This window comes from Schistocerca nitens, chromosome 2, assembly GCF_023898315.1.
Source record: "Schistocerca nitens isolate TAMUIC-IGC-003100 chromosome 2, iqSchNite1.1, whole genome shotgun sequence".
Taxonomy (NCBI): domain Eukaryota; kingdom Metazoa; phylum Arthropoda; class Insecta; order Orthoptera; family Acrididae; genus Schistocerca; species Schistocerca nitens.
In genome coordinates, this window is record NC_064615.1 from 1,068,320,943 (window position 1) to 1,068,334,091 (window position 13,149).

The 13,149-nt window shown below is 42.3% G+C and overlaps 2 protein-coding genes across 3 annotated transcripts in view; one reads left to right on the top strand and one right to left on the bottom strand.

Annotated features, from left to right (window-relative positions):
* LOC126237454 (dehydrogenase/reductase SDR family member 11-like) overlaps positions 1-13,149 on the bottom strand; it is a 421,354-nt gene that overhangs the window by 13,802 nt on the left and 394,403 nt on the right. The window lies entirely within an intron of this gene.
* On the top strand, positions 2,703-3,502 carry LOC126237461 (pre-mRNA-splicing factor SPF27-like). Its single transcript, XM_049947599.1, has one exon. It carries the CDS (start codon positions 2,859-2,861, stop codon positions 3,498-3,500), a length of 642 nt encoding a protein of 213 aa, XP_049803556.1. The 5' UTR covers positions 2,703-2,858; the 3' UTR covers positions 3,501-3,502.

The window sequence follows — 13,149 nt, forward strand, 5'->3', positions numbered from 1 at the left end:
CCTAGAGAGAATTTCTACCAAAGGCACAACAACGGTGTAGCCTAAATCCCCTGTTTGTAAACAGTATTCTGTTTACGGATGAGGCTGGATTTACCTGTGACGGTATTTTTAAATGCCATAACTGTCACATTTGAGCCGACGTCAGTTCTAATGCAACACACGTATCACGACATCAGCTGCGTTATTCATTGAACCTCTGGACAGGACTGCTCAGAGACAGCATAGCTGGACCACACTTCCTACCACAGAGACTAACCGGACAGCAGTACATGCGGTTTCTGCGGACTGTACTTTTAGATGTAGATGATGATGTCCAACCTAACCAACGCCTGAACGTGTACTTCATGTATGACGGGTCTCCAGCACATTTTCATTTACGAGTGCGCCGGCTTGCAACTCGGTCGAGTCTTTGGCATTGGACAGGTAGAGGATTGCCTGTGCCATGGTCTCCAAGGTCTCCGAATTTGAATCCCATGGATTTCTGTGGGTGGGGTCATGTCGAAAGACTGGTCTACGCTACCGAGGTCAACTCTCTTGAGGATTGCCAATTGAAGCAGCCTTCTAGTTATGAAACATCCCCTTAGAAAAATTTATGAATTACTGTGCTGGTTAACCTCTTATGCTGGTTAACCTCTTGCGTTATTTGATTTTCAAACAGCTGAGCAAAACTGAACGTACTCAGACATTTCTCTCTTTACTTATTCTGATCAACACTAAACTGACACACAGCCCGCATCTCGTGGTCGTGCGGTAGCGTTCTCGCTTCCCACGCCCGGGTTCCCGGGTTCGATTCCCGGCGGGGTCAGGGATTTTCTCTGCCTCGTGATGGCTGGGTGTTGTCTGCTGTCCTTAGGTTAGTTAGGTTTAAGTAGTTCTAAGTTCTAGGGGACTGATGACTGTAGCAGTTAAGTCCCATAGTGCTCAGAGCCATTTGAACCATTTTTGAAACTGACACACAATATTTTTAGCGCAACGCAATCTAACTTTCAACAATCCCTACAAAAGAATGGCCCTGACTAACAATAACCTATACCTTTCATGAATCACTCACCTCACAAAAATCTTCGTTGCTTGAACTACTGCAGTACAGCGAGCGCCAATACTGCCAGCTAAATAAAAGATTCTAGCTACTGAAGGCACTAACTACTGATAGGCATAGTTAGCAAATGAAAGATTTTGATAGGAAACAAACAATGTATTTACCTTAATAGTGTTCAAAAATGGCTCTGAGCACTATGGGACTCAACTGCTGAGGTCATTAGTCCCCTAGAACTTAGAACTAGTTAAACCGAACTAACCTAAGGACATCACAAACATCCATGCCCGAGGCAGGATTCGAACCTGCGACCGTAGCGGTCTTGCGGTTCCAGACTGCAGCGCCTTTTTAACCGCACGGCCACTTCGGCCGGCCGGTGAATTGTTTGTTCCAGGCTGTGGCAATACTATAAGACCGTTTTGAGAAGGAGGAGGTATCTGTGTCGTGGCTATACAGGGTGTTTCAGAAGTGATGACCAATAGTTCACACATGGAAAGTACAGGCCAAAAGTAACTAAAAAGCTCCAATAGACGTGCGTCCGAAAATCAACCGTTGCCGAGGTTTCGCATTAATTCGATGCAAATCAACCGTTGCCGAGGTTTCGCATTAATTCGACGCAAATCAACCGTTGCCGGGGTTTCGCATTAATTCGATGGAAATCGACTGTTGCCGAGGTTTCGCATTAATTCGAATTGGGAAGCAACTGTAAACGCCCCTGGATACCGCGGTATTTACGTTGGTATCTCAAGGTTTGGGCTCGATTATCTGTTTGTTTACGTACGCGTAATTGCTTACCCTTTCCCTCCGTGCACTGTGCCGTACCTCCTCACAGTCAGTTACGAACGTGAATGCACCATGGACAGAGGTTACACCAATGAAAAGTACACTGACATGCACTTCATGTACGGCAAAGGGAATGGCAGTGCCTTTGAGGCTGCACGATTGTATGAAGAATCTTTTCGTCTCCGCAGGCAGCCCGACAGGTGTATATTTAGTCGGTTACATCAGCGCCTTAGGGAAACCGGGAGCTTCGCACACCGTGTCGACCCAGATCCATAACACCCGATGTTGAGGGAAGGGTGCTACACACTGTACACGAACGTACGAGTACTTCAACAAGGAGGATTGCTACCCAAGAACGTGTCCTGAGTCACAGCAGTGTGTAGCGATTTTTACATCGGGAAGTACTCTATCCACATGCCCGCCAGGACAGCCGAGAGCGCAAAAAACTCTACCAATATTTGACGTTGACAACACCTTTAGTTCCACTGACGTCTAGTGTGAGTCAGCCTAAGGGAGGATCAACAACAAGAAATCCGCTACAAAACGTGACTGTGCGTGACGTAAAGGGTTGGATTTCCACGTTAGCGGGTGACGACCCTGTACTCCTTCTCCATCCCTCTCAAAACATTGACCATCGTCAAAGTAAAGTCGAAACTCCCTCTCCTCCTAACGCACTCCCCCCCCCCCTCTCTCTCTCCCCACCACACCGCTAACGAGACAAATTACGTTGCCGTCCGGTTGTGTTCCGTAGGCGGCCTATATGAAAATCGCCACTTGAAATCATGGAGGCTTCTCTCCATGCTTGAAATGCATTTGTAGAACGTTTTGACCTTCCGTTCTGTGAATCGACCTGTATAAAGCCTGAGCATAGTGTAGTAACTTCGTGCTTTGTTTTTTGTCTTTGCTGAGTTGCTAAAGAACAAATGGGATTGTAGGGATTTAGGTAAGTTCAATCAATGGTTTGTAAGTAAAACCAAGTATTTGCGTCTCTGAGTGGTTTTCGATATTGCACTGTGTATGACGTTGCGAATTGAAAACGATGGCTGGTGAAGTTGTTGTGGATGCATTACCATACATTGACCAAGGTTACGATGAACCTGGGGTGCGAGAAGCTGCTCTGGCCATGGTTGAAGAAGAAACAAGGCGTTATAGACCTACGAAAAATTATTTAGAACATCTACCGCCGTTGAATTTGACAGCTTTTGAGACAGAAATAATGCGAAATGAATTTGAGAGGATGCAGCAACGCCTTCCAATGGATGTTTTGAGTATGAAGCGTTACGAACTTCCACCACCTCCTGCTGGTAAGATGACTGATATAGCTGCATGGACAGAGTGTGTTGAAAATTCCATGGCACAGTTAGAGCACCAAGCAACAAGAATTTGTAATTTGGAACTGATGGTGGAATATGGTTGTGAAGCTTGGAAGGCCTATTTGGAGACTTTGGTTCAGTTAGTTACACAGGCGCAGAAACAATTGCAGAGCATGAGGAAGCAAATTCAAGAGATTAACTGGCAGCGAAAAAACATGCAAACTCAAGGTGGTGAAAAACTGAGGCAGCTTGAAGCACAGTGGGTAGGCCTTGTGAGTAAAAACTATGAAATAGAACAAGCATGTGCACAATTAGAAAAGGAAGTGGAAAAAGTGAGGCCAAAGAAAACAGAAACTAACAATGCATGAAGTTTTGCTACGACTTTGTATTAAAAAGAATTTGATTTACTGTAACAATATATTTATTGCATAAATGGTATGTTCTGTATATTACATATGTACAGCAGTAAAATCACGTGAAACATTAAAAAAAAAAGAAAAGAGCGCTAACGCGCTGCTTCCTGGACTCAGGTAGGGGCGCTGGCCACGGGTCGAATCCACCCGGCGGATTAACGACGACGGCCGGTTTGCCGGCCAGCCTGGATGTGGTTTTTAGGCGGTTTTCCACATCCTACTAGGTGAATACCGGACTGGTCCCCACGTCCCTCCACAGTTCCACGACTCGCATTTGAAACACATTCACTCTATTTTACGATTTACTCTAGACGCAGACAGCTGGGGTACACTAATTCCGTCTCTGGGGGTATGGGGTGGCGGCAGGAAGGGCATCCGGGCACCCTTTACAATTAACCATGCCAAATCCGTACTTAGCCGTACCGACCCTACGCACAATGCGGGATAAAAGCGGTAACGAAAGAAAGTACTCTATCCATATCATCTCCAGAGAGTGCAAGCCCTCAACAGTGCGGACTTCCCTCCTAGAGAGAATTTCTACCAAAGGCACAACAACGGTGTAGCCTAAATCCCCCGTTTGTAAACAGTATTCTGTTTACGGATGAGGCTGGATTTACCTGTGACGGTATTTTTAAATGCCATAACTGTCACATTTGAGCCGACGTCAGTTCTAATGCAACACACGTATCACGACATCAGCTGCGTTATTCATTGAACCTCTGGACAGGACTGCTCAGAGACAGCATAGCTGGACCACACTTCCTACCACAGAGACTAACCGGACAGCAGTACATGCGGTTTCTGCGGACTGTACTTTTAGATGTAGATGATGATGTCCAACCTAACCAACGCCTGAACGTGTACTTCATGTATGACGGGTCTCCAGCACATTTTCATTTACGAGTGCGCCGGCTTGCAACTCGGTCGAGTCTTTGGCATTGGACAGGTAGAGGATTGCCTGTGCCATGGTCTCCAAGGTCTCCGAATTTGAATCCCATGGATTTCTGTGGGTGGGGTCATGTCGAAAGACTGGTCTACGCTACCGAGGTTAACTCTCTTGAGGATTGCCAATTGAAGCAGCCTTCTAGTTATGAAACATCCCCTTAGAAAAATTTATGAATTACTGTGCTGGTTAACCTCTTATGCTGGTTAACCTCTTGCGTTATTTGATTTTCAAACAGCTGAGCAAAACTGAACGTACTCAGACATTTCTCTCTTTACTTATTCTGATCAACACTAAACTGACACACAGCCCGCATCTCGTGGTCGTGCGGTAGCGTTCTCGCTTCCCACGCCCGGGTTCCCGGGTTCGATTCCCGGCGGGGTCAGGGATTTTCTCTGCCTTGTGATGGCTGGGTGTTGTCTGCTGTCCTTAGGTTAGTTAGGTTTAAGTAGTTCTAAGTTCTAGGGGACTGATGACTGTAGCAGTTAAGTCCCATAGTGCTCAGAGCCATTTGAACCATTTTTGAAACTGACACACAATATTTTTAGCGCAACGCAATCTAACTTTCAACAATCCCTACAAAAGAATGGCCCTGACTAACAATAACCTATACCTTTCATGAATCACTCACCTCACAAAAATCTTCGTTGCTTGAACTACTGCAGTACAGCGAGCGCCAATACTGCCAGCTAAATAAAAGATTCTAGCTACTGAAGGCACTAACTACTGATAGGCATAGTTAGCAAATGAAAGATTTTGATAGGAAACAAACAATGTATTTACCTTAATAGTGTTCAAAAATGGCTCTGAGCACTATGGGACTCAACTGCTGAGGTCATTAGTCCCCTAGAACTTAGAACTAGTTAAACCTAACTAACCTCAGGACATCACAAACATTCATGCCCGAGGCAGGATTCGAACCTGCGACCGTAGCGGTCTTGCGGTTCCAGACTGCAGCGCCTTTAACCGCACGGCCACTTTGGCCGGCTTATAGTGTTCAAAAGTCATAATATACTGTATATATATCAGTTCATGACATCCAGTCTTACATATTTCCTTTTTCTGACGGACACACGTCCAGATCGTCCGCTCTCTAAACTCTGCCATCTCTCTCCCCACATCCACCACTGCTGGCGGCTCACCTTCAACTGCACAACGCTACGCGCTGTTCTAATCCAACTGCCCAACACTATAAATTTGCAACTCATTTCAGAGACGAGTTTAGTGTTGCATTCAGACGCAAGAACAACATTTCCAACACCTACTTTAATGTTTAGAGATGCCACGTGTTCCTAGACACTGATGAACAGCGACAGAAAATGTATTGTATCTCGACAATGATTGATTTGTGGACCCATGTTTATTGGAGCTTTTTAGCTACTTTTGGTCCGTACATTTCATGTGTGAATTATTGACCATCAGTTCAGAAACACCCTGCTTTCAGAGTTGCTTAAGTGACCAATTGAAGCAAATTTTTAGATTGATTAATTGGGTTCATGCTGTATTAAGGTTTGTATTAAGTTTAACGGCGCTCAGTAGTTTTCACCACAAACGGAGATTAATGCAGGAAGACGTGTTTTTCTTATGGTCAATGACTTAAGGTGGTTAGTAAAATGAGACAGATTAACGCGTGCTGAAGTTTATACAGAGATTTTTTACACAGGTTTGTGTGAAATTTTTCTTTTTAGCTAGTGCTGAACGCACTGCAGCCTTTATAGTGGAGAAATGCTGGAGAGGTTTTGTAGGGAGGATTTATGGATTAATTCCCTCAGAAAGTTGATGATACGTAATTGATTATTAAGAGGAAGTAAGCAGTGTTGAGTTATTGGTGGAAGCAGCCTACTTCATCGTGTCTGGGTGCGTTGCGAGTGAGGTTATGTGCGACGTTGGGAATTTGTGAGGCTATAAGAGGGCAAGGTATGTTGTTAATATTTCTTATAACAGACACTGGATAGCCGCCACAGAAATAATTAAAAGAGGTAACTGGGAGACAACTGATTGGAGTGTGGTGGATCGAGTAAGATGACTTTTCTTTTTGTATGGAACCTCTGAAAGTAAATGAGTTTCATTTTCATGGCTCCTTTTTTTTCTTTTCCTCGGCGAATCAAATTTGAGGCCGGCTACCGTCGTTTTTCAGCAGTAAGGTAATAAAGGAATTTTTTAAATGTCTTCAGCGGTACCGTATTTCCTCTAATCTTCCAGGTGTGATGGGATAAGGAAATTATGTGTTATTCGATAGATATGTCTTAATGCTTAATAATGTGGTAGATGTTTTTAGTGAGGTTGCGAGCCGATGGATCAGTACTTCAATCTAGTGGGTAAAATGTCTGGCTGCTTGTAGAAGTAATGAGTAAGCCTACAAGTTTGAACTGGCGACCGAAGTTGTAGATAAGATGTATGAATTCATGTGTGTACATATTAACTGATTAATAGTCGAGGGTGAAATTTTCTTGTATGTTACCATAGGTGAAATCATTTTTTGCTGAGTGTTGTGTAATTTTTTTGTTATCATGAACATGATTTTGAGCTATTTTTACTTTTTACTCTCCGTTCCTGGTAACCTATTTCTAATACTACCCTGTTTAGTTATAGTTTATGTCTGCATAGTGAAGTAAGATGTCCATAAAGGGAATTCTGAGTTGTGTTGAATGCAGGGTTGGTATATGATCGATTTTTGTTGCATATTCCTGGAGAAGCAACAGTAAATCTTTTATATAGTAGAAGGTTCTGAGAGTGTGGGACGACTCGAGTAAAAAAATTTTTTATGTAACTATGGCCCAAACTTAAGTATTTTAAACTGCTGTTCCGTACATTAAGAAAAGAGATATGGGCATTAGGTTTATTACAGTATGTGACCTGATGACTAATGGAATGGTAAATCTTTCTTCTGTGTTTATCTTGTGCTAAATGACGTGGGCTATGTTGTGTTTTTCCCATATTCCGTGTCCAATTATTTTGTGTAGTGTTTCTCTAGTTAATTTTTGCGCACACTGTGTCAAGTAATTTGGAAGTCTATAATGGCTCAGGAAGCAGTGCTTTCTCCTATCAATTTATCGATGGATGGTAGGTGAAGAAGAGTCCATGCGATGTTTGTTGTGGCAGTTTTGACGCCAATTTGGTATCTATTTGTTGACGGACTTCAGAACAGGAGCGAGGGTCTGGAGTAGTGTGTTGCACTCCGATCGTTATGGACGAGAGGAGGTTTTCCTCTTGCAGTAGAGCAACGGTCCTGAATTCTTTGGCTTATGACATCCCCGGATGGCAGAGTGAGTTGAATTATGTCGTCGTTGTATGAGAGAAGAAGTGAAATCGTTTTAGTGTCCAAGTCGCATGGGCGTCTGGACCGTGTATTCAACGGATGTTTGTGAGGTTATTGGAGTATTAATTCCTAATGTTGGGCGTACGAGGGGTGTTCAATAAGTAATGCAGAACATTATTTATGGGCTTATTTCATTTGAAACAATGCGGAATTTGTTGTGAAACGTCCTGGAATATTTCTGCTTCAGCATCTATGGTTTCAGGAAGTGCCGATAGGTGACAGCACTGTATGCAGCCTTCAGAATGCCATCTATACCGGAGATGCGATTCATGTAGAGAGATGTCATTGAGTTTATTTTGGCTGAAAACCAGAGCATCGGTAGATTGTCATAGACGCCTACGGGGACCTGGCAGAGAACAAAAGCACGGTGAGTCGTTGGGCGAGGTGTCTTTCATCATTATTTCGAACCGGAAACAAAACTGCAATCCAAGGAGTGGCGCCACACCACCTCTCCTTCGAAGAAAAGGTTCAAAGCCGCACACTCAGCTGGTGACGGTCTTCAGTAACTCTGAAGGAGTTATTCCGGTGATGTCGTCCTTAATGGTGCGACGATCAAACCCGAAGTGTTTTGTACTACCCTCACGAAACTGAAGAAACGACTTCAGAGTGTTTGTCACCACAACGCAAAGCTTCACAGAAGTCTGCGCACCCGAGAGGAGTTCACAAAACTCCATTGGACTGTTCTTCCTCATCCGCCTACAGCCCGAATCTCGCACCTCGCGACTTCCAGCTGTTTGGCCCAATGAAGGGTGAGTTCTGTGGGAAGCAGAACGTGGATGAGGGGGAGACGATTGGTGCAGCAAGACGTTGGTTCTGATGTCGACCAGTAGAGTGGTACCATGTGGGCGTACAGGCTCCCCAGTTAGGAGGCGTAAGGCCGTTGCACTGAAAGGAGATTATGATGAAAAATAGGGTTCTGTAGCCCAAAGAGTGGGGAATAAAAGAGTGTATTGGAATCCTGAATACAATCAAAGTGTTTTCAGGAAAAAAGTGTTGCATCACGTACTCAACACCTCTCCTACATATGAGACAGAGTGAGAACTGATGCCAGTTATTGTTTATATTTTTGTTTAGGACTTTGGAATGAGCGAGATTTGTCGTCATTAGCTACGCAGGTTTTCATGTCTTACACAGATTAGAACGGGCAATCACAAGCGAGGAGACATAGTGCCGAATCTCAGGAGAACGCACTTGAAAGAACAAAAATTACCTTGTAGAATTGCGAGGAGACGTTGAGAGCACCACAAGCTCTTTCACTTACAAGGGGATACCGCCTGCTCGTCATCACCGATTTAGTCCAAATTTACAGTACATGCAGGGCTTGGCCAGAAATAACAGTGACAGAAATGAGAGCGCCGGTTAGCCAAGCGCCGTGAAAAAATAGCTTTTGTGGCACGGGACCTGTGTCACTATTGGTAGCGTAGTTTTATAAGTAGGCTGTTTAAGTTTTTATGTTGGTAACGCCACGTAGCGCTCTGTGTGAAAATCACTGACCGTGCTGTGTGCGGTATGTGGCTGGTTGGACTCATTGTCGGAATATTCGCTATTATAGTGTTGGGCAGTTGGATTAGAACAGCGCGTAGCGTTGTGCAGTTGAAGGTGAGCCGCCAGCAGTGGTGGATGTGGGGAGAGAGATGGCAGAGTTTAGAGAGCGGACGATCTGGACGTGTGTCCGTCAGAAAAAGGAAATATGTAAGACTGGATGTCATGAACTGATATATATATATATATATATATATATATATATATATATATATATATATATATATATATATATATTATGACTTTTGAACACTATTAAGGTAAATACATTGTTTGTTCTCTATCAAAATCTTTCATTTGCTAACTATGCCTATCAATAGTTAGTGCCTTCAGTAGTTAGAATCTTTCATTTACCTGGCAATATTGGTGCTCGCTGTATTGCAGTAGTTCGAGTAACGAAGATTTTTGTGAGGTAAGTGATTCATGAAAGGTATAGGTTATTGTTAGCCAGGACCATTCTTTTGTAGGGATTATTGAAATTCAGATTGCTTTGCACTAAAAAAAAATATTGTGTGTCAGTTTAGTGATGATCAGAATAAGTAAAGAGAGAAATGTCTGAGTACGTTCAGTTTTGCTCAGCTGTTTGAAAATCAAATAACGTAAGAGGTTTATCAGCACAGTCATTTATAATTTTTCTAAAGGGACGTTACAGTTTACACGCATCAGTTGGCGCATCGGAAAGAATACAGAGTACAGAACGGTCATCCGAGGATTGGTCGACCGAGTTCCTATGTGAAAACAATTTCTTTTTATTTTCACTATTTGCGTTACCTATGCTTGTAAGGGTTTTGTTTTATGCAAAAAATTGGATATCACGCGGAAAAGTAAGGCTTTAGTAGCATTTGAGTAATACTAGGCAACATCTCTGGCAAAGAGGTTGCGCTGCGAGGCACTTGGAGTAGGATCTTTGCTTGTGAGTTTGTGAGTGGAGTGTAGTCTTGGAGAGAGAGAGGAGGAATCGAGTTGTGATGGAGTATAATGTGTTTAGGCTGTGCTGTGTGCTGGCAATAGTTCTCTTATATTATTTTTCATTTATGAGGAGACAACTTGTAAATTCATTTAACGTCAAAAGATATTGTAATTCCGCATTTGCCGAGACATCCGAGCGTAGTAATTGATTTGGTCAGAGATTTAGAATTGGAGATCGTTAAGACAATGTAACAATGTGTGATTGACTGATTTTTCTTCAAAGAGGGATAGGATACTTGTTTCTGAGAAGGTAAAGAGAATTTGTTCAGGTTTTCCACTATTAATGTAAAGTGAATTTTTAATATTTCAAGTGTTAAAATATTTTGTCTTAGTGTTTTTACTAAGCTCTGGTTTCTATTTTTCCATCAGTCAACATTTGTCTCTTTATATCAAATTTCACATATATAATTTTGCTTTCCCAAGATTCTGAGTAACAGAAGTTTGACAAAGAGCTTTGCAGTAATGAGATTTATTAGCATAGAATTTTTGTGGATGCCTCTATAGTTTAAAGCATTGCACATCGTGTTGCTAGTAGTTTGAATTTTTATGGCAGCAGCGACTGCAGTAGTTTAGAGATAGCATGTGCAAACATGTAGGCCATTTATAAATTACGTGTGATGAATTAACATTTCAACAGTGACATACTTTTCAGGTAGGGCATTTTTGGGAGTTACTTATATTTCAGAGTCTTCTCGCAGTCAGATTGCTTCTATTATTGCTAACAGGACAGTTCTCTTAAATTTGATAGAACTGGCTGTACGCTCGCCACGAGCGTTTAATATACAATTTAATGTTGCATTTCTGGTTGACTTTTGCACTGTTCATCACTTTTCAAGAATTACAATATTACTTACAAACAACAAATACGAGCTTAACTGTTTCTTTCATCACGAGTTCAACTTCACAATACCACACAGGCAAAATACCAGTAATTACAACTGTACATTATCATACAAGACAATCTAATTAACCACCTTCACACTGCAAATAAACCAAGGTAATGCCAGATATATTCCATGTGATGCAACGAAATTCTGTGTGCAATAAAACAAATTTCTTCTGTTAATTGACTCGAGGGAGGGAGGGGGAGGGGTAACAAATCCACAATTATACTGCGATATTTTTCAATATAAGTAAGGACTTCCACTGTGCAGTAATAAAATGATTCGCTCCAAACTCACACCGCTAGTCCAACCCTACGGTGTTTATTTTTATCGTAAGCTAAGGAATTCAATCAGAAGCTACGAAACTGCTCTTATCTCCTCGAGAGAGAAAAAGAAATTATATCCCGGGAAGACATCTGACCACATTTCATTGATGACAAGCTATTAACGCCAATATTTAGCGGAACGATGCGTACGCGCTGTTTAATGCGAATATGTGCAATGAGAGGGAGCCTTTTATTTTTGTGTAAGCCAAGTTTGTATTTGTATAGAAACTTTAAAACAACCATGTATTTACAGGAAAATGCGGCGTCTACAGCCTGTGCAAGACGCCGAAAAAATTACTGCTTCCCCTCTAAATAATAGAAGTATCTAATTTCACACGTAAAGTTCTCTAAATAATAAAAGTATCTTATTTCTCATGTACTCCTTTCCTTCCACGAAATTTATTTGCAATCCCACATTTTTCTATGCCTTTCCCTTTCTTGCTTTATACGAAAATATTAATAAATACAATATATGCAACATTACTTCGCTTTATTTGCAGTTTAAGAAGCATAAAAATTATACATAAATTGATTACCGCATAGAGATTCGAACCCACGACCTCCGGATTAGCACTGTGCCAGCGCTAACTACGCTAACGCATATGGTAATTCTTCAGCCGACGAACGTCAAAAATGCTATTTTTATCTAAATACATGGCCATCCGCATCTCCCACTTCTGTCACTTTCATTTCTGGTCAAGTCCTGCGGTCTTTCTTTCTTTCTTTTTTTTTTGGAGTCATAAGTCTTCTGACTGGTTTGATGCGGCCCGCCACGAATTTCCCTCCTATGCAAATCCCCTACATCTCAGCGCAGCACTTGCAACCTACGTCCTCATTTGCTGGATGTATTCCAATCTCTGTCTTCCTCTGCAGTTTTTCCCTCTACAGCTCCCTCTAGTACCTTGGAAGTCAGTCCCTCATGTCTTAACAGATGCCCTATCATCCTGTCCCTTATACTTGTCAGTGTTCCCCACATATTCCTTTCCTCTCCGATTCTACATAGAACCTCCTCGTTCCTTACCTTATCGAATTTTCTGGATCGGCAAATCCTATGAACGTGTCTTGATTTTTTTTTAGTCATCCTTCCATTATCAACCGTAACGTCAGAATTGCCTCTCTGGTGCTTTTACCTTTCCTAAAGCCAAACTGTTCGTCATCTAACACATCCTTAATTTTCTTTTCCATTCTTCTGTATACTATTCTTGTCAGCAACTTGGATGCATCAACTGTTAAGCTAATTGTGCGATAATTCTCGCACTTATGAGCTCTTGTAGTCTTCGGAATTGTGTGGATGATGTCCCGAAAGACAGACGGTGTATTGCCAGACTCATACATCCTGCACACCAACGTGAATAGTCGTTTTGTTGCCACCTCCCCTAATGATTTTAGAAATTCTGATGGAATGTTATCGATCCCTTCTGCGTTATTTGATCTTAAACCCTCCAAAGCTCTCTTAAATTCGGATTCAAATACTGGATCCCCTACCTCTTCTAAATCGACTTCTGTTTCTTGTCCTACACATCAGACAAATTTTCCCCTCATAGAGGCCTTCACTCTACTCTTTCCACCTATCCGCTCTGTCCTCTGCATTTAACAATGGAATTCCGGTTGCGCTCTTAAT